Raw genomic sequence first — 24,941 nt, 5'->3', positions numbered from 1 at the left:
TGTGCCGTTGTTGTGGGTGGAGGACATCCAAGACCATCCAGCCTCTTCCTGCCACAATAATAGAGCATTGGGAAGAAGAAAAAAAAACACTTTAGGTCCGTTATTCTGTTTGGATTATTGCGATAACGACGATATTTTATTAGTAGACAGGACTGTTATTGTCATTGTATTCTAGTTTTTAAAAACTGACTGTTCTCGAGACTAAAAACGTTGTTTTGTTACCGTCACTTTTCAAGCGAAGTAAGCTTCCTTGTAGGCGGATCCCTCCCTCTCTGTCCGTCTCTTTTTCTCCTGTCTCTCTTTCCCTCTGTCTCTTTCTTTGCATTGTTTCACAGTTTGTGGGGGGCTGTGTTGGTGTGTGTACATTCATATCTTGTTGTGTTTGACCGTCGGTGTGTACATTCATATTTTCTCGTGTTTAACTTTCAGTGTACGACACGACACGTACATTCATATCTTGTTGCGTTTGTCACGCAAAGCAGTTCTTCCATTCACATAATCGTCTTTTCATTCTTATCTCCGGGGGTAAAAAGACCGCTACTCCCTCCAGGAAGACGATCCTTGAGAGAGCGTGTCTCAAGATGTCATGTTAAAAAAAAAGAGAGAGAGAGAGAGAGAGAGAGAGAAAAAAACGGTTCTCAGGGTGTTCCTCTTCATGTCAAATATAATTTCTGGCGTTACGGATCTGCCTTTGTTCCTTCAAGGAACTTGGACATGTATTGAAGTATATTAGATGGGAACGGTCGCCTATATATACTGTCGTGCAGGGTGGCTGGCTGGTTGGTTGGTTTTGAGACGTTTTAACTAGTAATCGCAGCCTAGTGGCCACTCCCTGCAGAGCTGCTCATTATACATGCAGCCCGCGAGGACATGGAGCGATAAAGAGGGGGGTATCTGGTGGGAGATGTGAAGCAGAACCAAGCAGATTCATTCACTCACTTGACTCTCATTCTTGTTTGCCTCTTTCTCTCCCTCCCTCCCTCTCTCACTCACTCTTTCTCTCCCTCTCTCTCACTCACTCACTCTCTTTCTCTCTCTCACTCACTCACTCACTCACTCTCTCTTTCACTCACTCTTTCTTTCTCACACTCTCTTTCTCACCCGCACACTCGGAAAAGAGGCATTTCTCTCCCACTCTCGTTTTCTCTCTCTCTCTCTCTTGGCCTCTTGCCTGCTAGTGGCGCTACTGTTTTTTTCCTCCCATTCTCCTGTGGTGAAAGCCCTGCCATCCCCCTCTCTTCTCTTCTCATCTCCTCTCCTCTTTCCTTTCCTCTTTCCTCCTCTACTCTCCCATGACGGAAGAGACCAGTATGTTGCTTTGCTGACATATAGATGGTTACCTAGAGGTGTTTTTAGTTAGAATAGGTATTCCTGACGGGAACCAGGAGAACACAGTGATTGGACGCTTCTACAGAACGTGTCTTGTGTGAAATTGCTTTCCCGCCGATAATGTTGTCCTTGTGCAAATGAATGCAATCGTGCAGAAGGAGCTACTTAGACCTGTTAGACACTTGGACCTGTTGAAGACACTTAGACCTGTTAAAGACACTTAGACCTGTTAAAGACACTTGGACCTGTTAAAGACACTTGGACCTGTTGAAGACATGGAGAAGGAGCTAGTTAGACCTGTTGAAGACACTTAGACCTGTTAAAGACACTTAGACCTGTTAAAGACACTTGGACCTGTTGAAGACACTTAGACCTGTTGAAGACATGCAGAAGGAGCTAGTTAGACCTGTTGAAGACACTTAGACCTGTTAAAGACACTTAGACCTGTTAAAGACACTTGGACCTGTTGAAGACACTTGGACCTGTAAAGACACTTAGGACCTGTTGTTAAAGACACTTAGACCTGTTGTTAAAGACACTTGGACCTGTTGTTAAAGACACTTGGACCTGTTGTTAAAGACACTTGGACCTGTTGTTAAAGACGTGCAGAAGGAGCTACTTAGACCGTTAACCTCTTTAGCCCGAGCGGTCCGCCGGCGGACCCCAGATGACATCACGTTATAAATCAATCTCTACTGTATGACATAATGTTTTTTTTTCAAATGTAGCCAAGAGTGAAGACCCTAATCCTGTCAAAACAGCAGTCATAGTGTATATTTTCAACAATACGTTTGTTTACCAATAGGCTAACTTGTTAGTGAGAATTTTAGTTTATGGAATGTCTTCATAATTTAGTGAATGTCCGTCATTTTGAATTTGCGTCGCAAGTTCAACTTCGTTTGTAGTCATATGAGGAGAGGGCATCCAGAGCTGTCAATGAGCGTTGGAATTTCGAAAAAACTACATTACCTAGCCGATTCCAGCTTCCTGCAAGCAAATGACTTGTGTATGAATTATTTTTATTTCTCTGGATTCTCTATCACAAAACTGAACGTTATTGGCATAGATCGGAGCGCAGTTAGTGTGTCTACCTTCTGTGAACGTTTAGCAACAATCCCCGTTGCAATCCGATCCAAAATGGCGGAGCCATAGCCATTATAAGAATGGAACTGTACATACAGTAGAGTAGAAGACCTACCAGACCTCTTTCTGTTTGGTGGTCATTTTAAAGGGGAACTATCTTATAAATGGCCTTTTTGAGTGTTTAGCATTGTTTCCTAGCTATGTGAACTTATATTAATATGATCTATGTCTCAAAATTCTCATATTGGCGCATTCTTCCAATTCTCCTCTCACAATATTCACCCTCACTGAACTGAGTCGTTTGAAAATGTGCCTATATGTGATGTCATAATATATTATAGTCACTGCTGCATGTTAATGTTCAGGGGAAGACGACGCTCCGCAGTGGTTTAGGAGCCCAGGCTCAAAACAGCTCGAGATCTTGAGGTAGAAAAATGCTGTTTTTGAGGACTTGATTAGAAATACAAAACAATGAATAAAAAAAAATATATATATTACAGAGGTGTTCCATAGACTCACAGGAATTGTGTAAAAGTGCCCAAATAGTGAAAGAAATTGTAAAATAGTTCCCCTTTAAAGCTCCTCTCCTCTCTCCTCCTCTCTTCCCTCCTCATCGTCCCCCCGTATCACACCTTCCTTCTATCCTCTCTTCACATCTCTATCTCTCTCTCTTCTCCTCCCCTCCTTTCTCTCCTATATCTTATCGATCTGTCTGTCTGTCTGGCTGTCCTTTCACTCTTTCTCTTAAACGGTCTCACACTTTCCCTCTTTCTTTCTTCCTCCATTCCCTCTCATCCTTTCTTTCAGCCCTCCTCCATCCCCTCTCCCTCTCTCTCTCTCCCTCTCTCTCTCTCTCTGTGTTTCTAGGGATCAGTCTTTGTTCTGGTCAGTCAGTGTGTGTTAGTGGCTCCTTTCATCACACAGGCACGGTGCACCTCACCTCACCGGCACTCTGTCTGTCTCTCTCTCCCTCTCTCTCTGTCTGTCTCTCTCCCTCTCTCTCTGTCTGTCTCTCTCTCCCTCTCTCTCTGTCTGTCTCTCTCCCTCTCTCTCTGTCTGTCTCTCTCTCCCTCTCTCTCTGTCTGTCTCTCTCCCTCTCTCTCTGTCTGTCTCTCTCTCCCTCTCTCTCTGTCTGTCTCTCTCCCTCTCTCTCTGTCTGTCTCTCTCCCTCTCTCTCTGTCTGTCTCTCTCCCTCTCTCTCTGTCTGTCTCTCTCTCTCCGTCTGTCTCTCTCTCTCCCTCTCTCTCTGTCTGTCTCTCTCCCTCTCTCTCTGTCTGTCTCTCTCCCTCTCTCTCTGTCTGTCTCTCTCTCCCTCTCTCTCTGTCTGTCTCTCTCCCTCTCTCTCTGTCTGTCTCTCTCTCCCTCTCTCTCTGTCTGTCTCTCTCCCTCTCTCTCTGTCTGTCTCTCTCTCCCTCTCTCTCTGTCTGTCTCTCTCCCTCTCTCTCTGTCTGTCTCTCTCCCTCTCTCTCTGTCTGTCTCTCTCTCTCCGTCTGTCTCTCTCTCTCCCTCTCTCTCTGTCTGTCTCTCTCTCCCTCTCTCTCTGTCTGTCTCTCTCCCTCTCTCTCTGTCTGTCTCTCTCCCTCTCTCTCTGTCTGTCTCTCTCTCTCCGTCTGTCTCTCTCTCTCCCTCTCTCTCTGTCCGTCTCTCTCTCCCTCTATCAGTCTCTTTCTCTGTGTTTCTCTCTCTGTCTGTCTGTCTGTCTGTCTCTCTGTCTGTCTCTCCCTCTCTGTCTGTCTCTATCTATCTCTCCCTCTCTATCTGTCTCTTTCTCTGTGTCTCTCTCCATCTGTCTCTCTCTTTCTCTGTCTGTCTTGTCTATCTGTCTCTGTCTGTCTCTCTCTATCTGTCTCTCTGTGTTTCTCTTTCTCTGTTTCTCTCTGTCTGTCTCCCTCTTTATCTGTTTTTCTTTCTGTTTCTCTCTCTCTGTCTCCCTCTCTGTCTGTCTGTCTCTTTCTCTCTGTCTCACTCTCTCCTTATCTCCCCATGTATCCCCCGTCTCTCTCTTGGTCTCCCTCTATCTACAGTATGTCTCTCTCTCTCTTGGTCTCCCTCTATCTACAGTATGTCTCTCTCTCTTGGTCTCTCTCTATCTACAGTATGTCTCTCTCTCTCTTGGTCTCCCTCTATCTACAGTATCTCTCTCTCTCTTGGTCTCCCTCTATCTACAGTATCTCTCTCTCTTGGTCTCCCTCTATCTACAGTATGTCTCTCTCTCTTGGTCTCCCTCTATCTACAGTATCTCTCTCTCTCTTGGTCTCCCTCTATCTACAGTATGTCTCTCTCTCTCTTGGTCTCTCTCTATCTACAGTATGTCTCTCTTGGTCTCCCTCTATCTACAGTATGTCTCTCTCTCTCTTGGTCTCCCTCTATACAGTATGTCTCTCTCTTGGTCTCCCTCTATCTACAGTATGTCTCTCTCTCTTGGTCTCCCTCTATATACAGTATGTCTCTCTCTCTTGGTCTCCCTCTATCTACAGTATGTCTCTCTCTTGGTCTCCCTCTATCTACAGTATGTCTCTCTCTCTTGGTCTCCCTCTATCTACAGTATGTCTCTCTCTCTTGGTCTCCCTCTATCTACAGTATGTCTCTCTCTCTTGGTCTCCCTCTATACAGTATGTCTCTCTCTCTTGGTCTCCCTCTATCTACAGTATGTCTCTCTCTCTTGGTCTCCCTCTATCTACAGTATGTCTCTCTCTTGGTCTCCCTCTATCTACAGTATGTCTCTCTCTTGGTCTCCCTCTATCTACAGTATGTCTCTCTCTCTTGGTCTCTCTCTATCTACAGTATGTCTCTCTCTCTTGGTCTCCCTCTATCTACAGTATGTCTCTCTCTCTTGGTCTCCCTCTATCTACAGTATGTCTCTCTCTCTCTCTTGGTCTCCCTCTATCTACAGTATGTCTCTCTCTCTTGGTCTCCCTCTATCTACAGTATGTCTCTCTCTCTCTTGGTCTCCCTCTATCTACAGTATGTCTCTCTCTCTTGGTCTCCCTCTATCTACAGTATGTCTCTCTCTCTCTCTTGGTCTCCCTCTATCTACAGTGTCTCTCTCTCTTGGTCTCCCTCTATCTACAGTATGTCTCTCTCTCTCTTGGTCTCCCTCTATCTACAGTATGTCTCTCTCTCTTGGTCTCCCTCCATCTACAGTATGTCTCTCTCTCTTGGTCTCTCTCTATCTACAGTATGTCTCTCTCTTGGTCTCCCTCTATCTACAGTATGTCTCTCTCTTGGTCTCCCTCTATACAGTATGTCTCTCTCTTGGTCTCCCTCTATCTACAGTATGTCTCTCTCTCTTAGTCTCCCTCTATCTACAGTATGTCTCTCTCTCTTGGTCTCCCTCTATCTACAGTATGTCTCTCTCTTGGTCTCCCTCTATCTACAGTATGTCTCTCTCTCTCTTGGTCTCCCTCTATCTACAGTATGTCTCTCTCTTCGTCTCCCTCTATCTACAGTATGTCTCTCTCTTGGTCTCCCTCTATATACAGTATGTCTCTCTCTCTTGGTCTCCCTCTATATACAGTGTCTCTCTCTCTTGGTCTCCCTCTATCTACAGTATGTCTCTCTCTTGGTCTCCCTCTATCTACAGTATGTCTCTCTCTCTTGGTCTCCCTCTATATACAGTATGTCTCTCTCTCTTGGTCTCCCTCTATCTACAGTATGTCTCTCTCTTGGTCTCCCTCTATCTACAGTATGTCTCTCTCTCTCTTGGTCTCCCTCTATCTACAGTATGTCTCTCTCTCTTGGTCTCCCTCTATCTACAGTATGTCTCTCTCTCTTGGTCTCCCTCTATCTACAGTATGTCTCTCTCTCTTGGTCTCCCTCTATCTACAGTATGTCTCTCTCTCTTGGTCTCCCTCTATCTACAGTATGTCTCTCTCTTGGTCTCCCTCTATCTACAGTATGTCTCTCTCTCTCTTGGTCTCCCTCTATCTACAGTATGTCTCTCTCTCTCTTGGTCTCCCTCTATCTACAGTATGTCTCTCTCTCTCTTGGTCTCCCTCTATCTACAGTATGTCTCTCTCTTGGTCTCCCTCTATCTACAGTATGTCTCTCTCTCTTGGTCTCCCTCTATCTACAGTATGTCTCTCTCTCTTGGTCTCCCTCTATCTACAGTATGTCTCTCTCTCTTGGTCTCCCTCTATATACAGTGTCTCTCTCTCTTGGTCTCCCTCTATCTACAGTATGTCTCTCTCTTGGTCTCCCTCTATCTACAGTATGTCTCTCTCTCTTGGTCTCCCTCTATACAGTATGTCTCTCTCTCTTGGTCTCCCTCTATATACAGTATGTCTCTCTCTCTTGGTCTCCCTCTATCTACAGTATGTCTCTCTCTTGGTCTCCCTCTATCTACAGTATGTCTCTCTCTCTCTTGGTCTCCCTCTATCTACAGTATGTCTCTCTCTCTTGGTCTCCCTCTATCTACAGTATGTCTCTCTCTCTTGGTCTCCCTCTATCTACAGTATGTCTCTCTCTTGGTCTCTCTCTATCTACAGTATGTCTCTCTCTCTTGGTCTCCCTCTATCTACAGTATGTCTCTCTCTCTTGGTCTCCCTCTATCTACAGTATGTCTCTCTCTCTTGGTCCGTCTCCTCTCTCTCACTCTCTCTTACCCCTCTCTCTGTTTCTTGCTCTCTTTCTCTCCTCTCTCCATTCATAGCTGTCATAATGTTTATAATTTTGCAACGTTCCCCGCGCACGCTGATGTCCCAGTGCATTATGGGAACAGGATATGGCATGCCGTTTTTTAAGCTGAGCATAAACCGTTTGGGTCCATATCCATATCATATATTTCCATATCATTATTTAACCCTTAGGAGGCCAGATGAATCCTGCATGATTTCACAATGCAAGATGGTTCAACTTCTGGCCTCTCTTGGTACTTGATGGCATGGTCCGGTCCGGCCCACAAATCACGCCGGTTCTATCCGCTTTGGATGCCGACTTCGAGTTCACTAATAATGCAGGGTAGCGGCAACCATTGCTAGAGGTGCATCAAAATAATACATTCTAGTAGTGATTCACCGATGTGAAAATTGTGGCCGATACCGATAACCGATATTAATATTGCTGTTCTGGCCGATACCGATATTTACCGATGTCGATATCTCTGAGATTTATTTTCAGAAATTACTGATATTTTGAAACAATTTAAGACCAAAACATTTTTATATATATATATATATATATATATATTTTATATATCGTGTGTACCACTACATTCTAGAAATCACACGTAACGAGGCAAGCTCGCCATCTTAGCCTGGATGGAAATGTTGTTGCGTAGTCCCATTATATGACGATGTATAAATGAACCTGCCATCAATTTCGGACAAACCTTAAAGTCTATAACTTATCCACAGCCAGCCGTCTCATTACCTATAGTGTGTGACGTGAGCAAGGAGTGCATTTTAATATCTACCGCTCAAAACTGCTCATGGCCACTTAGATTCGCCCCCATTCTTGATGCGTTCTTGCATCACATTACCAGCCCATTTACTGTTATGCTATTGTGAAAAACATTTATAGAAAAGTTACTGGCTTACTAGTCATTTTAATGTCAAAATGTTCACCTTGCTTCTAGGAACTGCACCCCCCCCCCCCCCCCCCCCCCACATTTAAAAAATACAAAAATGTTTGAGCCTGTGGAAGTTTGTTTTGAAGTGGTATTATTATTATTTAGTAGTCATTTCAGAATATCAGAGGTGTCATCGTCTTATCTATGACGGAGCGTTCCGTTTCCTGAATCATTAGCTTCAGGGGCCAGTTGCCTAGCGACGGTGGTCTCAAAACTTTAACCACTTCAAACTCACTAGCTCCCTTTGAAGGCAACTAGGTAGACGTGGTGGGACTGTTAAGAACACGCATGTAAATTAACCCAACGTTAATCACTCCACACACACAGAGAGAGGGGGAGAGAGAGAGTGAGGAGAGAGAGAGAGGACGAATGGGGGGGGGGGGGGGGGGGGGGGGGCTGTTCATTCACATATCTCTAGGGGTGCGTTTATGGTTGCCGACGGCAACAGGCCGATGTCCCAGCACTGTGCGCTACTCGTGTCGTGTGAGAGAGAGAGAGAGAACATGGTTGAATGAGAGAGAGAGAACATGGTTGAATGAGAGAGGGAGCGAGCATGATTGACTGTGAGAGAGAGAGAGAGAGAGAGAGAACATGGTTGAATGAGAGAGGGGGAGAGCATGGTTGAATGAGAGAGGGGGAGAGCATGGTTGAATGAGAGAGGGGGAGAGCATGGTTGAATGAGAGAGAGAAATCATGGTTGAATATGAGAGCATGGTTGAATGTGAAAGAGAGGGAGCATGATTGAATGTGAGAGGGGGAGAGAGAGCATGGTTGATTTGAATGAGGGAGAGCATGGTTGAATATGCAAGAGCATGGTTAAATATGAGAGAACATGGTTGAATGTGAGAGAGGGGGGGGGGAGAGAGAGAGCATGGTTGAATGTGAGAGAGGGGGAGAGAGAGCATGGTTGAATGTGAGAGAGGGAGAGAGCATGGTTGAATATGAGAGAGAGAGCATGATTGAATATGAGAGAGGGAGAGCATGGTTGAAAGAGAGAGCATGATTGGATGGTTAAATATTGAGTGGTTGAATGCTGGATGGTTGAATGGCTAAATATTTAATGGTTGAATGGTTAAATAGTGAGTGGTTGAATGGTTAAACATTGAGTGGTTGAATGTTGAATGGTTAAATATTGAGTGGTTGGATGGTTAAATATTTTTTGGAAATTACTAGAAAAAAAAAGATTCCGTGATAATAGCTCTTTACTGGAATACACACAACACGTTGTCATTTTCCGGCTGATTTATGAATCGTTTTCAAATAAACGCTAGATTATTGATAGTATATGTGTGTACTTATGCACGCTAGAGAAGCGGGCTGAAAAATCGATTATCTATGACCTGGTCAGCGCTAACGTCATACACACACATACACACATATGGGACACGTTGTGAAATATGTGAAAAAAACATCTGATTACCCTAAGACTGGTAACATAGATTCCTTACCTCACAGCAGATGTTCTGCAAAAAGATTATTCCAATTCCTGATCGCCATTCCTAATATCGATCGCGTTTATTGATCCAACGTTAGGTACTCGAAACACATATTCCACGCTGCTCTGAGGGTCCACAATGAATCCGATTGTCTCCGGTTACATGCCTGAGAAGTAAAATGTGGAATCCGGAGTTTTTTTTTCTCATCCATTTCCATTGAGTCCAATCCAATGGGTGCATTACCATCCGGGAGACGATAGGGGGCGGTATTTTCCCTGTTCGAGCTCATAGACCGTCCCAATGATAACGTGAGGCTAGATTGATTAAAAAATGAATGGATATCGCTAATAAAAGCAATAGTGATTAAATAACGAGATTTCTCATGGCTGGCACTCAACGTGTTAAGTTTAAGTGAAGCACTTTCATATATGTTATGTTTAAGTTTAAGTCAAGCACTTTGATATATGTTATGTTGTCTGTTTAAGAGAGTGCAATAAATGATTTTATTGAAAAAATAAGAATCGTGTGAGAGAATCGTGATCTCAATTCTTAGAGGGAAAAATCATGATTCACATTTTAGCAAGAATCGCCCAGCCCTAGTCAGGGTTACAAAAGACAGAAAAACATGAACAAATTAAGTAATATAAAATAATATATCTATGATATGGTATAATATAAAATAATATATCTATGATATGGTATAATATAAAAATATATCTATGATATGGTATAATATATCTATGGTATAATATATCTATGATATGGTATAATGTAAAAATATATCTATGATATGGTATAATATAAAATAATATATAGTATATATGTGATATGGTATAATATATATGGTATAATATATATATGATATGGTATAATATAATGGAGAGAGAAATATATAAAACGATATATATATATGGTATAATATATATGATATGGTATAATATAATTGAGAAAGAAATATATAAAACAATATATAATATGATATGGTATAATATAAAATAATATATATATGGTATAATATAATGGAGAGAAAACTCAAAATTATAAACGAGAGTGAGTTTTTACAGAACGAGAATGATTTTTTTTTTTTACAAAACAAGGCAGCGTTTTTACAGAACGAGTCTTTGTTCCATCAGTCGACTGTGTAACACCTCTGAGTCTTGTTGTTCTACTGCGTAGTTAAAAGGTGAGTCAGTAGAATTGACTCCAGTTACTGGCAGAGGGTTTAAACGAACACACGGCGCACAAATCTCTTATTCCTGCCAACTCTTTGTTGTGGAATATTTTAAAATCAGTCATGACAGTCAACTGTTAGAAATTCAAATGAGTCAAATTGTATAAAGATATAACATAGTTTATTATCTGTTTCTATGGCCATAGAAAGAGTATATGCTCAGTTTACAATCAAGAGACAAAATGTCTGACCAGAAAGTGAGAGCGAGCTCTGGTCAGACTTACAATAAATACATAATTGACATGACGTACATAAGATGACAAATTAATAACAGATACGACAAGAAAAGTAAACAAAAGGTGGGTTTTGTCGTGTCTGACACAAGACTGGAGTCGAGATTAATTGGAAAATAACCTTGGACGTGTCGTATCCAAGTCAAACTGTTCTGGGCCTTGAGGGTTGTTTTAAGAACACCATTAAGACTGTCGCCCTAGTAGTGTCTTGAGCTGTATACTAGTTAACTATATTAACTAGTCAAGGCTGTAAAGAGAATATATATTCAGCACCACAGAGCTATGGACATGATAATATTTTCGATCACACCTTAGTGTGCCATGCCCCCCGCTTTGATTGTGCAATAATACTAATAATAAAATAGACATAATAAACGGGTAATAAAATAGGCATGATAAAATAGACATGCTAAAGTCCTGAGATGGTGCAATACAATGTCGGCTATGGATTTAAGGCACTGGGTCCTATGTACACTACTATACAATATACAGTTTTTACTCTATATCCTTATGCTATACTTGCTATATCTATACTATACTAGAACCACATCGGTTATTTTCTTAAAGTGACCTTTATTTTCCCCGTTCCTTTAAAGTGACTTTTCCATTTTAGTTTTAAAGTGACCGTTTGTGTGTGAGCGATTGCAGAATGTGTGTATGTGTGTGTGGTCATTGTGTACATACTTGTGTGTGGAGAGAGTTCAGTGTTCTGATGACCTCGGGGGAAGAAGCTGAGCCGTAGTTCTTAGTGTGCCATGTGAACGCACTCGCTGCTCTGTGAGGCTGGTTACGCCTGGCATTAACCCTTTCACTACCACACTACCAAAATGGTTAACCCAAGTTTCACTGTGACGATACACACAACAAAGTGTCAACCCTTTCACTGCCACACTACAGAAGGTTAACCCTTTCACTGTCACACTGCAGCAGGTTAACCCTTTCACTACCACACTTAAGGGAAAGGGTTAACCTTCTGTAGTGTGGTAGTGAAAGGGTTAAGAGAGCTGTGATCGCGTCGCCCAGATCGGATCTTAATGCCAGGAAACTGCCTCTGTGTGTTTCTCTCCACATTCAGGATTTCCAGCACGTCTCCCCCACTGTGAGGGAGGGAAGGGAGGGAGGGGAAGGGTGGTCAAAGAGGGGAGGGCTCAAAGGGCCATTGTCCCGGCTCCCTGGTGTGTGTGTGTGGGGGGGACGGGGGTGGGGGGACGGGGTTGGCTGTGAGATTCCACGGCAGTTCCAGTTGGGCCCTGTTTTGAATGAATGAATGAATGAAAACTTTATTTAACAGATCCGTCACTGGCACAATGACAATGACACTGGCAAAAATACTGCACTGGGACTGACCTGGAACTCTGCACTTTACTTTACAATTTATACACTTTATATATATATTATTGTTATATTTATTCAAATGATTAATCCTTCACTGCACTGTCTTTGTCCTGTGTCTGTTGTTGCTGTTATTATGTGGAAAAAAGGATGTATGGAAAAATGCATACACACTGTAAATGCCGAAACAATTACCAATGTGTTTACACATATGGCTCATTAAAGGAATCTGAATCTGAGATGAAAGAAGATGCTCTAAAAGTCAAATTAAGTCATAAATGAAGCGGGACACAATTAAAATATCTTGAATATTTATTTTTATTTTTTAAATCTTTCCCCCCCCTCCTTTTTCCCTCAGATTTTCTCCCATCCCAATGTTAGTCGTTATGCCAATTCCCAATCCCCTTCCTGGTCGCTGCGCACTTACCCCCCACAGTCGGTCTGGGAGAGTGGAGGCTATCACGTGCTTCCTCCGACACACGTCTAGCCAATCAACCGCTTCTTTTCACCTGGCAGCGCGGACTCTCACTGAGAGGGCGTAGCGTGTGGAAGGATCACACTACCCCCCTTAGATCCTATCCGCGCTGAGCAGGCGCCCCGACCGAACTGTAGGAGTCGCTGTTTACAACGACCCGGACCCACCCCGCCAGCTTTCCCACCCTCTAATACAGCCAATTGTATTAGTGTGAACGGCCGGCCAAGCTGGTGACAACGCCGGAGCTGTGAGCTGGATTCGAACAGGCGAATCCAGAATATTTCTTTCTTTTAACCCTTTAATCGTCTAGTGTGGTAGTGAAAGGGTTAACCCTTTTGTCGTGTGGCAGTGAAAGGGTTTTAACCTTCTGTATTGTCGCAGTGAAAGGGTTAACCATTTGGTAGTGTGGTAGTGAAAGCGGTTTAAAAAAAAAATATAATCTAAACGCTTAGTGAGATGAAGTGAGTGAAGTGAGTGAGATGGAGGATGCCCCGGTCGCGTGAATACTTTCCCTAAGCCAGTTGTACTTTTGCGCGATCTGATTGGCCACTGACGTTTCTGGTCATGTGACATGTGCGCCAATCGCGGGACGGCAAGTTCTGCGCCTATTTCCGCGTCTAACAGCTAGGGATGCCCCGATCACGTTTTTTGCCACCGATACCGATCACCGATCGTCGTGAGCCATATCGGCCGATACCGATCGTTTTTGATTAAAAAGAAATTAAAAATTATTTTATATAAAAAGTTTATTTTTTTATTTTTTTTATAAAATATATATTATATAATTAGACTTGTACTTGTATTATCTGCGAGACATCGCCACCACGCAACAAGCTCCACTGTCTGTGTGTACTCTAGTAGCCTCCAGCTACGGCCAGGATTCTCCGGAGCTGCACCTGGACCTATACTCGAGTAGCCTCGAGCAGAGCTACGGCCAGGATTTTCCGGCGCTGCACCTGGACCCTATTGGCATAACGTTACTTAACTGTGCTCAGCAAGCCCTCAGCTCGAATACGCATCGAATCAGTGTTATAAGACATTGATATCAGGAGCTATCTGTAGCTACTGCTAGCCGGATATATAACGTTAATACAACGCCTCAGTGAATTATTTAGTTCAATGGGACATTTCGTTTTGAACGGTGAACTAACTTGCGCTAATGTGAGCTAACAGGTAGCATACACGTCTCTACTAGACTTTGTGGAGCGTTTGTTGATGTCAGGAGCTATCGGTAGCTGGCCGACTAGATGTTATAAGACATTGATAAGACATTGATATAAGACATTGATATCAGGAGCTATCTGTAGCTACTGCTAGCCGGCTAGATGACGTTAAGACAACTATTTAGTTCAATCGGACATTTCGTTTTGAACGGTGAACTAACGTCAGCTAACGCAAGCTAACGGAGATATCAACATGGACCACTAGACTTCTGGGGCATTTGTTGATATCCGGAGCTATCAGTAGCTAGCCGGCTAAATACCGTTAGACAATGCCTACTAAAAGTGAATAGTTGACTGGGTAATTTTGTTTAAACAGTAACGATAGCTAGGTAGCTAACGTTAGCTCAGGTCGAATGCACTATCTAGACTCAGCAGAGGAGGTCCGCCTCCTCTGTGTTTACAAACTCTACACGGGTACGGGCGGGGCTAGGGAGGAGGAGCAGTTTGCAGGTCCTGTGCGTCTGAGACAAGCGAGTGAGATATCCACTTGATCAGTTTCCGCGATCGGCGAATATGACTAATTATCGGAATTCCCCGATCGCATATTTATACTGATTATCGGCCGATAACGATCGGTGGCCGATCGATCGGGGCATCCCTACTAACAGCCTGCAAACTACCTAACGCCTAGTTTATCACTGGTTAAGCTTAGGCGACTCTTTCGAAGTTGGTTATGATTAGAGTTTGGAATCAGGGCTGGTGTTCTATTGCCCTGCTCTAAGACAAACTCTAACCTTAACCAACTTCGAAAGAGTGCCTAAGCTTAACCCGTGGCAGAACTTGCCGTCCCACGATTGGCGCACATGTCACATGACCAGAAACGTCAGTGGCCAATCAGATCGCACAAAAGTACAACTGGCTTAGGGAAAGTATTCACGCGCCCTGGTCTCCCCTAGCAACCATCCCACTGCTCCCTGTGAACCTGTTGACGTTTGAAAGCGTCCAACTGTTAACGTGCTAATTATTACTGCATCCTTCCTTCTCATAGTTTCATACCAGACATAACTACTTTATGAAAATGATTGCTGGAACGCAAGTAAGTCATTATTTAGTATCATAGACGTTATTGTAAGACCTTTTGAGGTTGTGCTAATCTTTTGTTTTTAGTTTATTTTTTTTTATATTCAGTTATAGCCTAAAAACGTTAAAAGGTAGCCAGCCAGCACAGCCCGTATCAGCTAGCTACAGTTGCTAGGTAGCTAACGTTAGCCAACGGCTGCAAAAACGAACGCAAATGATGGTATCAGCCGTTGGTATATTATGAGCTGTATTTTATTCGTATTACTCGTTTTATCATGTCTATTTTATTATCTATTTTATTATTTGTATTTTTGCACAATCGAGGGCGGGCATGGCCACCTTCATTTCACTACATGTCTTGTAGTATGTATGCAGTGGTGTACTTCGTTACAATACTTAAGTACTGTTTTGGGGGATTTGTACTTTACTCAAGTATTATTAGATTTGTATACTTGTACTTTTACTCAATTACATTTTAGAGAGAAAAAAACATACTTTTTACTCCTTACATTTAAAATGCAGACCTACAAAGTACAAATCTCGGAGGTCCGCACTTTATTTAAAAACAGCCAATCGAATCCCCATCAGTGGAAAATGAACCCGCCCATACCCATGCTGATTGGTCCTTGTGCAAGACTAGAAAGCGGGGGATCTTTGATTAAACACCTGCTATCAGAAGAATAGACGGTCGCTACGCCCTCTCGATGAGAATCCGCGCTGCCAGGTGAAAAGAAGCGGTGATTGGCTGGACGTGTGTCGGAGGAAGCACGTGGTAGCCTCCACTCTCCCAGATGATCTGACTGTGGGGGGTAAGTGCGCAGCGACCAGGAAGGGACTGGGAATTGGCATACGACTAACATTGGGATGGGAGAAAATCGGAGGAAAAATGGAGGGGGAAAAAGACCAAAAAAAAAAAAAAAAATAATAGACGGTCAGAGTGACACAGAAGACGGCCACAAACGATAGTACGAGTGATGAAGAGGACGACACGGAACATTTCATTGCCCCCGGAATAAAAAAAAAAGTTTAAACTGTTTTACTTTTTAGTACTTAAGTACATTTAAAAGTAGAAACTTTTAAACTTTTACCCAAGTGTGTTTTCTTTTGCCAGATACTCTTGACTTTTACTTGCGTACGATTTTGAGACGCGGTACCCATACTTTCACTTAAAGTATAATTTCTGGGTACTTTTTACACCCCTGTATGTATGTGACAAAATAAAACTGTTGAATATTCTCCAGGGGCCCCTGAGAGAGCAGAGCGGTGGCCCCGGGGAGGGAGCCTGTGAACAACACCGAGCTTGGCTTGTTATTGCAGCTTTCCCCCGACGGGGGTGGGGGGGGGGGGGGGGGCAAGAGGTACTGGAATAACAATAACATGTAGCGTTAGCCGTGTGTGCCGCGTCACCGCCGGGCCTGCTCTGGAATACGTTAAAGGGCCAGTACGTGCATTTTTTTTTTAATAAACATTAACGATGTACAGGTGAGGCCTTTTTTTGAGGGGGCGGTCTGATCCAGAGAGGGTCGTCGTCGTCGTCGGGGTGGTGGCCATTTTGTGTCCTTTCCTTTTAAGTATAACAGAGTAGCCCTGCCTGAAGCCTAGCAAGTCTTAATATCTCCTGAGGCCTAGTCAAACTAATATCTCCCTTGACCTGAAGCCTAGTAAGCCTGATATCTCCCCTGGCTGAGTAAATGTTTTGTTTCCAATGTGAGCATTCTGGGTTTGAATCCAAAATCTCTCTCTCTCACTCACTCACTCACTCACTCACTCACTCACTCACTCACTCACTCACTCACTCACTCACTCACTCACTCACTCACTCACTCACTCACTCACACACCCTCTCACACTCACATATACTAACACCTGTGAGCTCTGTACATGGTGAATAAAAGATGAGCACTAACTGCCGCCAATCAATGTTAGCTTGTAGTGTTACGCTCTCTTGTTACCTCCGCCACACACAGACTGAGGCCCTGTTTAGACGGAAACGCTAGCAGGTGAATCCGCAAAAATATTTTTTCGGATGTGCCTTTTTGTTTATACGGCAACAGCGTTTTTTACGGGGAGAAACCGCAAAAAAGTGAGACCACCTTCCTGGGTGGAATTCCTAGAAACGATAAACCTTATGCGCTACCGCATAAAACTATGACGAAAGGGTTCTCAAGGCTCTCGTCGCGCGTACTGCTTACATCACAGGCATGCGCCAGTAGCCTAGAAGCGTAAACAAAGCATGTCTGATTCTATCCATGGCGATCACCTGAAGGCTACATTGGCAGTACTTTTAAATACACAAGAATCTGTCCCGCGGCTATCGCAACTATTAGTGACTGGAGCCACTGTCTGTGAGTGACTCTGCTTTGGTCCAATCACATTCCCCCACCCACAGTCTGCGAATCAGAGGCAGAGTAGGGCGGGTCTTCACAGCACGTCATGTGACATATGCGCCAATCGTGTGACAGCGGGGCTCCGTCGTCTCGAGTCTTTACAGCCTCGTCTGCACGCAGAATTCCATCCCAAAACACTAGTCTAAATGCAACATTAAAAGTGAGACCGCAAGTCGACTTTTGCGGTTTCTGTTCAGACTCTCTCCGTCTAAACATGGCCTGAGACTCAAAAACAATGAAACTGGTGGGACACGTGGGCTGATTCACTAGATAGCAACTAGGTTCCAAGAACCCTTGGTTCTGTTGTCTTTATGAGCTGTGGTTCTGTTGTCTTTATGAGCTGTGGTTCTGTTGTCTTTATGAGCTGTGGTTCTCTTATCATATATACAGTAAATATGATTTCTATTTCTATTGTGCTTTCTAAAGGGAAACGGAATGTGAACAGTTGAGAAGTGAATTGGGTTAGGAGGCCTACAGTTTGTACACTTTAATCTTTGAGATTAATGGAACACTTGTTTTGGAAAGAATAATTGGTTTCGAGCGCACGCATGCAAGACACATTTTTCTACAGTGAGGTTTAATCTTTTGCTTGGGGAATTTTAGGATAAGACAATCGCTTACAAAAAAAGTTGGCTCATGGCCAAGTTTGAATCGGGACTTAAGACTTGTTTTTGTAATGTGCTTGTTAAAAAAGCACCACACTGTAAGAAAATTAAAGGATTGAGGAGTTGCTTTGTGGCCGGAGCTGAGTGTTCTGTACACAACCTCTGACCAGATACAAGCTAGCTAAGCAGTCAGCGGGTATAGCAGGAACAAGCTAGCTAAGCAGTCAGCGGGTATAGCAGGAACAAGCTAGCTAGCCAGCGGGTATAGCAGGAACAAGCTAGCTAAGCAGTCAGCGGGTATAGCAGGAACAAGCTAGCTAAGCAGTCAGCGGGTATAGCAGGAACAAGCTAGCTAAGCAGTCAGCGGGTATAGCAGGAACAAGCTAGCTAAGCAGTCAGCGGGTATAGCAGGAACAAGCTAGCTAAGCAGTCAGCGGGTATAGCAGGAACAAGCTAGCTAAGCAGTCAGCGGGTATAGCAGGAACAAGCTAGCTAAGCAGTCAGCGGGTATAGCAGGAACAAGCTAGCTAAGCAGTCAGCCGAGTATAGCAGGAACAAGCTAGCTAAGCAGTCAGCGGGTATAGCAGGAACAAGCTAGCTAAGCAGTCAGCGGGTATAGCAGGAACAAGCTAGCTAAGCAGTCAGCGGGTATAGCAGGAACAAGCTAGCTAAGCAGTCAGTGGGTATAGCAGGAACAAGCTAGCTAAGCAGTCAGCGGGTATAGCAGGAACAAGCTAGCTAAGCAGTCAGCGGGTATAGCAGGAACAAGCTAGCTAAGCAGTCAGCGGGTATAGCAGGAACAAGCTAGCTAAGCAGTCAGTGGGTATAGCAGGAACAAGCTAGCTAAGCAGTCAGTGGGTATAGCAGGAACAAGCTAGCTAAGCAGTCAGCGGGTATAGCAGGAACAAGCTAGCTAAGCAGTCAGTGGGTATAGCAGGAACAAGCTAGCTAAGCAGTCAGCGGGTATAGCAGGAACAAGCTAGCTAAGCAGTCAGCGGGTATAGCAGGAACAAGCTAGCTAAGCAGTCAGTGGGTATAGCAGGAACAAGCTAGCTAAGCAGTCAGTGGGTATAGCAGGAACAAGCTAGCTAAGCAGTCAGCGGGTATAGCAGGAACAAGCTAGCTAAGCAGTCAGCGGGTATAGCAGGAACAAGCTAGCTAAGCAGTCAGCGGGTATAGCAGGAACAAGCTAGCTAAGCAGTCAGCGGGTATAGCAGGAACAAGCTAGCTAAGCAGTCAGCGGGTATAGCAGGAACAAGCTAGCTAAGCAGTCAGCGAGTATAGCAGGAACAAGCTAGCTAAGCAGTCAGCGGGTATAGCAGGAACAAGCTAGCTAAGCAGTCAGCCGAGTATAGCAGGAACAAGCTAGCTAAGCAGTCAGCGGGTATAGCAGGAACAAGCTAGCTAAGCAGTCAGCGGGTATAGCCGATATAAGATCAGCAGATTCTGATTGTAGTTATTTATATTGTCTTGCGTGGTTTGTTTAATCGTTTTATACTTGTTATTTTGTAAAATACAATACTTTTATTTATTTAAATATATAGATGTGTACCTTTTTAGTTCCGTAGAATACTTAAGTTTGTTTAATCGTTTTATACTTGTTATTTTGTAAAACATCATTTTTTATTTAAAGATGTGTGTGTGTATATATATATATATATATTAACAAATTGTTCTAAATAAGTAATGATAATAAATTATTTGAAGTTTGGACAACTGAGGTAGGTAGATAACATGTTTAGAGGGTAAAGTACAGAAAAAAAGGTACCGTTGGGTACCGGTATTGGTTCAAATGTGAACGGTACCCAACCCTAATATCTACACTAACATAACGTCTTTTTGCAGGAAATAAAGAGACGTTCTGTTTTAATTTGCTTTGTGGAATATATGCAAGTGTATCTCACGGTTTTCAGCGCGTTTGTACTTTTTTTTTTTTCTTTATCCACTTTTTCCTCCTCCTGTTTTTCTGTATTTTCTCCCATCCCAATTTTAGTAGTTATGCCAATACCCCCCTCCCCTTCCTGGTTGTTGCGCGCATGTGCCCCCCCACTGGTCAGTCTAGGGAACCCTGAAGTCTATCGGATGCTTCCTCCGATACATAGGAGACAGCCAGCAGCCTCTTTTCACCCGACAGCGCGGACTCTCATTGGTGAGGTGTAACGTGTGGGAGGATCACACTACCTTCACCAGTTCCCTCCCTCGCTGTGCAGGCGCCCTGACCGACCTGTAGGAGTCGCTGTTTACAACGACCAGCTTACCACCCACCGGCTTCCCACCCTCTAACACTGCCAATTGTGTCAGTATGGCGGTCGGCCAAGCCGGAGGCACCACAGCTGGATTCGATCCCACTGTCTCCGTGGTGGTAGACAGACGCTTAGTCCACTGCGCTACCCGGCCGCCCTGTTTGTACTCTTATCATGAAGGAATACTGAGGAATTTTAGTACTAGTGTCAGTCTAACCTCTCTCTTTGTCTCTGTCTCTGTCTCTGTCTCTCTCTCTCTCTCTCTCTCTCTCTCTCTCTCTCTCTGTCTCTGTCTCTGTCTCTGTCTCTGTCTCTGTCTCTCTCTCTCTCTCTCTCTCTCTCTGTCTCTCTCTCTCTCTCTCTCTCTCGGTCTGCAGGAGGGCAAAGAACAGTATGAGTTGGCGGCGACCTCCGAGCACGGAGGGGGTAAGAAGAAGGCGAAGGAGAGGAAGAGGGAGAAGGAAATGGATGAACTGAAAAAGGAGGTGGACCTGGTGAGTCCTTTATTCTCTCACTCTTTTTACTCTTTCTTTCTTTGTCCTTTATTCTCTCTCACTCTTTTTACTCTTTCTTTCTTTCTTTCTTTCTTTCTTTCTTTGTCCTTTATTCTCTCTCACTCTTTTTACTCTTTCTTTCTTTGTCCTTTATTCTCTCTCACTCTTTGTACTCTTTCTTTCTTTGTCCTTTATTCTCTCTATCTCTCTCTCTCTCTCTCTCTCTCTCTCTCTCTCTCTGATATGATTGTTCTTTGTTTCAACAGGATGATCACAAGCTGACCTTGGATGAGCTCAACCGCAAATATGGAACCGACCTCAACAGAGTGAGTCTAGCGTGCGCGCGTGTGTGTGCAGTAAGGCTGTTTTCCCGAAACCTGTTTTTGGGATTAGAAAATTCGTCAGGCTTTTTCGAACGAACGTTCGTTCGAACAATCGTTTTTAATAAAAAAAATATTTTTTATTACATTTTTATCATTATTATTTTATTTTATAAATATCCTCAAACTAAATCCTCAATTTGAATAAAGTGATTAATCTCATTAAATTTGTCTTTTTTATTTTTTATTAAATCAACTTTCCAACCCCATCAACTTTAAAAAAATATATATATTTTTGATTAAAAAAAATTCGAATGCCAACGTAACAAACGAAGGTTCGAACGTTTGGGCTCAGCCCTAGTGTGCATGTGAATTACAGCTCTGTGTCTCCTGTTCCGAGCTCAGACAATCAGAGGCATCACTATTGCATACCGCAAATAATGACCCTGGGTGCTCAGTGTCATCTCTACCATCATATACTCAGAACATTCTCCTGGGTGTCTCTGTGTCATCTATACCATCATATACTCAGAACATTCTCCTGGGTGTCTCTCAGTGTCATCTATACCATCATATACTCAGAACATTCTCCTGGGTGTCTCTCAGTGTCATCTATACCATCATATACTCAGAACATTCTCCTGGGTGTCTCTCAGTGTCATCTATACCATCATATACTCAGAACATTCTCCTGGGTGTCTCTCAGTGTCATCTATACCATCATATACTCAGAACATTCTCCTGGGTGTCTCTCAGTGTCATCTATACCATCATATACTCGGAACATTCTCCTGGGTGTCTCTCAGTGTTATCTATATACCATCATATACTCAGAACATTCTCCTGGGTGTCTCTGTGTCATCTATAACATCATATACTCAGAACATTCTCCTGGGTGCTCTCAGTCTCATCTATACCATCATAAATTATACTCAGAACATTCTCCTGGGTGTCTCTCAGTGTTGTCCAGCAGGGGGCACCCTGTCCTCTGGACTTGTCAGTAACAATGCTCCTGTTACGGTGATAGGGACACCATACAGCTGCGAGTGTCGTCCTTCGGATGAGACGCTAAACCGAGGTCCTGACTGAATTTGGACGTTAAAGAACCCAGGACGCCTATCGTAAAGATGGCCAAATTCCCAATCAGGTCTCTGACATCAAGGCCACCTAATCATCCCTTCCCCTTAATTGGCTGATATCAATCCCTGTCTCCTGAGCCGTTCAGCCATTGTGTAGTGTGATGTGTGCCTGGTGCCACTGTATGGTAGTCATTGTGTAGTCAGTGTGATGTGTGCCTGGTGCCAGTGTATGGCAGCCATTGAGCCTGCGTAGCCCAAGGTTGGGTGCTACCAGTGGTGGTGAAGGAGGCAATTTCCACCCTACGTTGTGGGGAGCGCTTTGAGTGTCTAGAAAAGCGCTATATAAATTAGTGGTGGGACTCGATAATTTTTTTAATCGAATTAATTCAAGACTTTATAGTTAATTAATCGAAATTAATCACATTTTAGTCGCATATCAATATTTGATGCGAAAAGCAATTTTTTTTTATTCAAATACATTTTGGTATACAAGTGAATCAATGAATATACATACATTTAAGTGGCAAAATCCTGTATTAGCCACTACACAGACCAACAGATCAATGCAATTTTTAACAAAGTGCAGAAATTTTAGGAATAATATATATATATAGCGCAAAGGACCTTTTGTAAACTCAAGCACTTTTGAGGTAAAAGTTAAACGCAGTACTTTCAAGTACATTCCAGAACAGTTGACCGTTGGAAAAAGAAAACTCTTGATTGATCTCAATTTCTCTTATTTTCTTTTTTTTATGAACAAACCAGACTAAGAAAAAAAGTTATTTGCGATTTATTATACTTATAGCACATGCATGAGTCTGGTCTCATTTGAAAGGTAACATCCTTACACAGTAAAGAAAATCATCATGCGATTAAATGCATAAATATTTTTAACTTTTTTAATTCTTTCTGTAGTTAATTAATCGAAATTAATGCGATAAAGTCCCAGCCCTAATATAAATGTAATGTTCATTCGTTCATTCATTCGTTCAGTGTCATTCTATACCATGATATACTCAGAACATGTTCTCGGCTCTAGAGAGACTAGGGCTGACCCCTATTAATCGATTAGTCGACTAATCGGTCGAAAGGAGCCGTAGTCGACTGGCCAACCTCTTAGTTGAATATAATTTTAATTTTTAATTTTTTTATCATTCTTTCCAAAAGAAAAGAGGCCTAGAAGCGTGGCTAACGGCACGCATACCAGAGGCTAACTGCCTATGAAAACAGGCACAGAGGCACTGAAAGAGGATTTCACCCATCTAATGAACACACTAGACTAGACAAATATCAAGATGTATCCATCAGTGGACCAATTGCATGCTTTTGCAGAGGACAAGAAGCCTTCAGTCGACTCCTTCAGACATTAAGCACCCCCCCACAGCCCAAATGGAATGATAAAAAATTCAAAAGAATTCTAGTCGACCATCCAAATCCTTAGTCGGGGACAGCCCTAAGAGAGACGCAGAGAGTAGGAGAGCATCATGCTGAACATGTATTAATTCTGAAAATAGATAAAAAGCCTGGTGATACAGAGTAATGATCTCATCCACTGCTACACTCTCTCTGTCTCTGTCTCCGTCTCCGTCTCTGTCTCTGTCTCTTGCTCTCCCTCTCCCTCTCTCTCTCCGCTCTCGCTCGCTCTCCCTCTCTCTCTCTCTCTCTCTCTCTCTCTCTCTCTCTCTCTCTCTCTCTCTCTCTCTCTCTCTCTCTCTCTCTCTCTCTCTCTCTCTCTCTTCTCTCTCTGTCTCTGTCTCTGTTTCTGTCTCTGTCTCTTCTCTCTCTCTCTCTCTCTCTCTCTCTGTCTCTCTCTTCATGCAAATATGTTAATGAGGCATAATGATGAAGGCGAATAGTCACCGCCTGCAAACTTGAACTCCCAGCTGTGTGTGTGTGTATGTATATATGTTTGTGTGTGTCTATATATATGTGTGTGTATTTATGGTGTGTATTAGGGGTGTAGTAACGATGCATCGATTCTAATGTGACAATTCAACTGCATCGATTTGAAAATGTTAGAATCGATTTATAATCGAAAAAATAACCTTTTTTTTTGGGGGAATTAACTGATAGAAATGTATCTAATCGAATCGTGGTCAAATGAAGAGATTTCACAATGCATTGAATCGTTGCCTGAAGAATCGTAATCGAATTTAATCGTTGTAAGGTCGCATCGTTACACCCCTAGTGTGTATGTATGTGTGTGTGTATGTATGTATAATGTCCTTTAAACATTGTCTTTATGTGGACATAAATAAAGAGTGTGTGTGTGTGTGTGTGTGTGTGTGTGTGTGTGTGTGTGTGTGTGTGTGTGTGTGTGTGTGTGTGTGTGTGTGTGTGTGTGTGTGTGTGTGTGTGTGTGTGTGTGTGTGTGTGTGTGTGTGTGTGTGTGTGTGTGTGTGTGTGTGTGTGTGTGTGTGTGTGTGTGTGTGTGTGTGTGTGTGTGTGTGTGTGTGTGTGTGTGTGGGTGTGTGTGTGTGTAATTGAGTGTATTGATGAGCTCCAGAAGCACGTGATGGCATCCCTGAAACCCCTGTCCCTGTTGGTTCCTTCCTTCCTTCTTCTCATTGCCCATCTTGTCTTTCTCCTCATCTCTCCTCTCTTATCCTCTCTCTTCTCCTCTCTCCTCTCCTCTCATCCTCCTCTCCTCTCTTATCTCCTGCTCTCCTCTCTTATCTCCTCCTCTCCTCTCTTCTCTCCTCTCTTATCCTCTCCCCTCTCCTATTCTCCTCTCTCCTCTCCTCTCATCCTCCTTCTCCTCTCTTATCCTCTCCCCTCTCCTATTCTCCTCTCTCCTCTCCTCTCATCCTCCTTCTCCTCTCTTATCCTCTCCCCTTCCTATTCTCCTCTCTCCTCTTCCTCATCTCCTTCTCCTCTCCTCT

At 43.3% G+C, this 24,941-nt stretch overlaps 1 protein-coding gene across 1 annotated transcript in view; it reads left to right on the top strand.

Annotated features, from left to right (window-relative positions):
- LOC311244920 (sodium/potassium-transporting ATPase subunit alpha-1-like) overlaps positions 1-24,941 on the top strand; it is a 70,987-nt gene that overhangs the window by 3,306 nt on the left and 42,740 nt on the right. The window contains 2 exon segments of the mRNA XM_084334616.1: positions 20,544-20,660; positions 20,927-20,986. Of these exon segments, the coding sequence (XP_084190742.1) occupies positions 20,544-20,660; positions 20,927-20,986 (177 nt within the window).

This window comes from Notolepis coatsorum (assembly GCF_963971535.1).
Source record: "Notolepis coatsorum genome assembly, chromosome: 1".
Taxonomy (NCBI): domain Eukaryota; kingdom Metazoa; phylum Chordata; class Actinopteri; order Aulopiformes; family Paralepididae; genus Notolepis; species Notolepis coatsorum.
The sequence above is the reverse complement of the archived record's forward strand: the minus strand, read 5'-3'. Positions and strand labels throughout refer to the sequence as shown.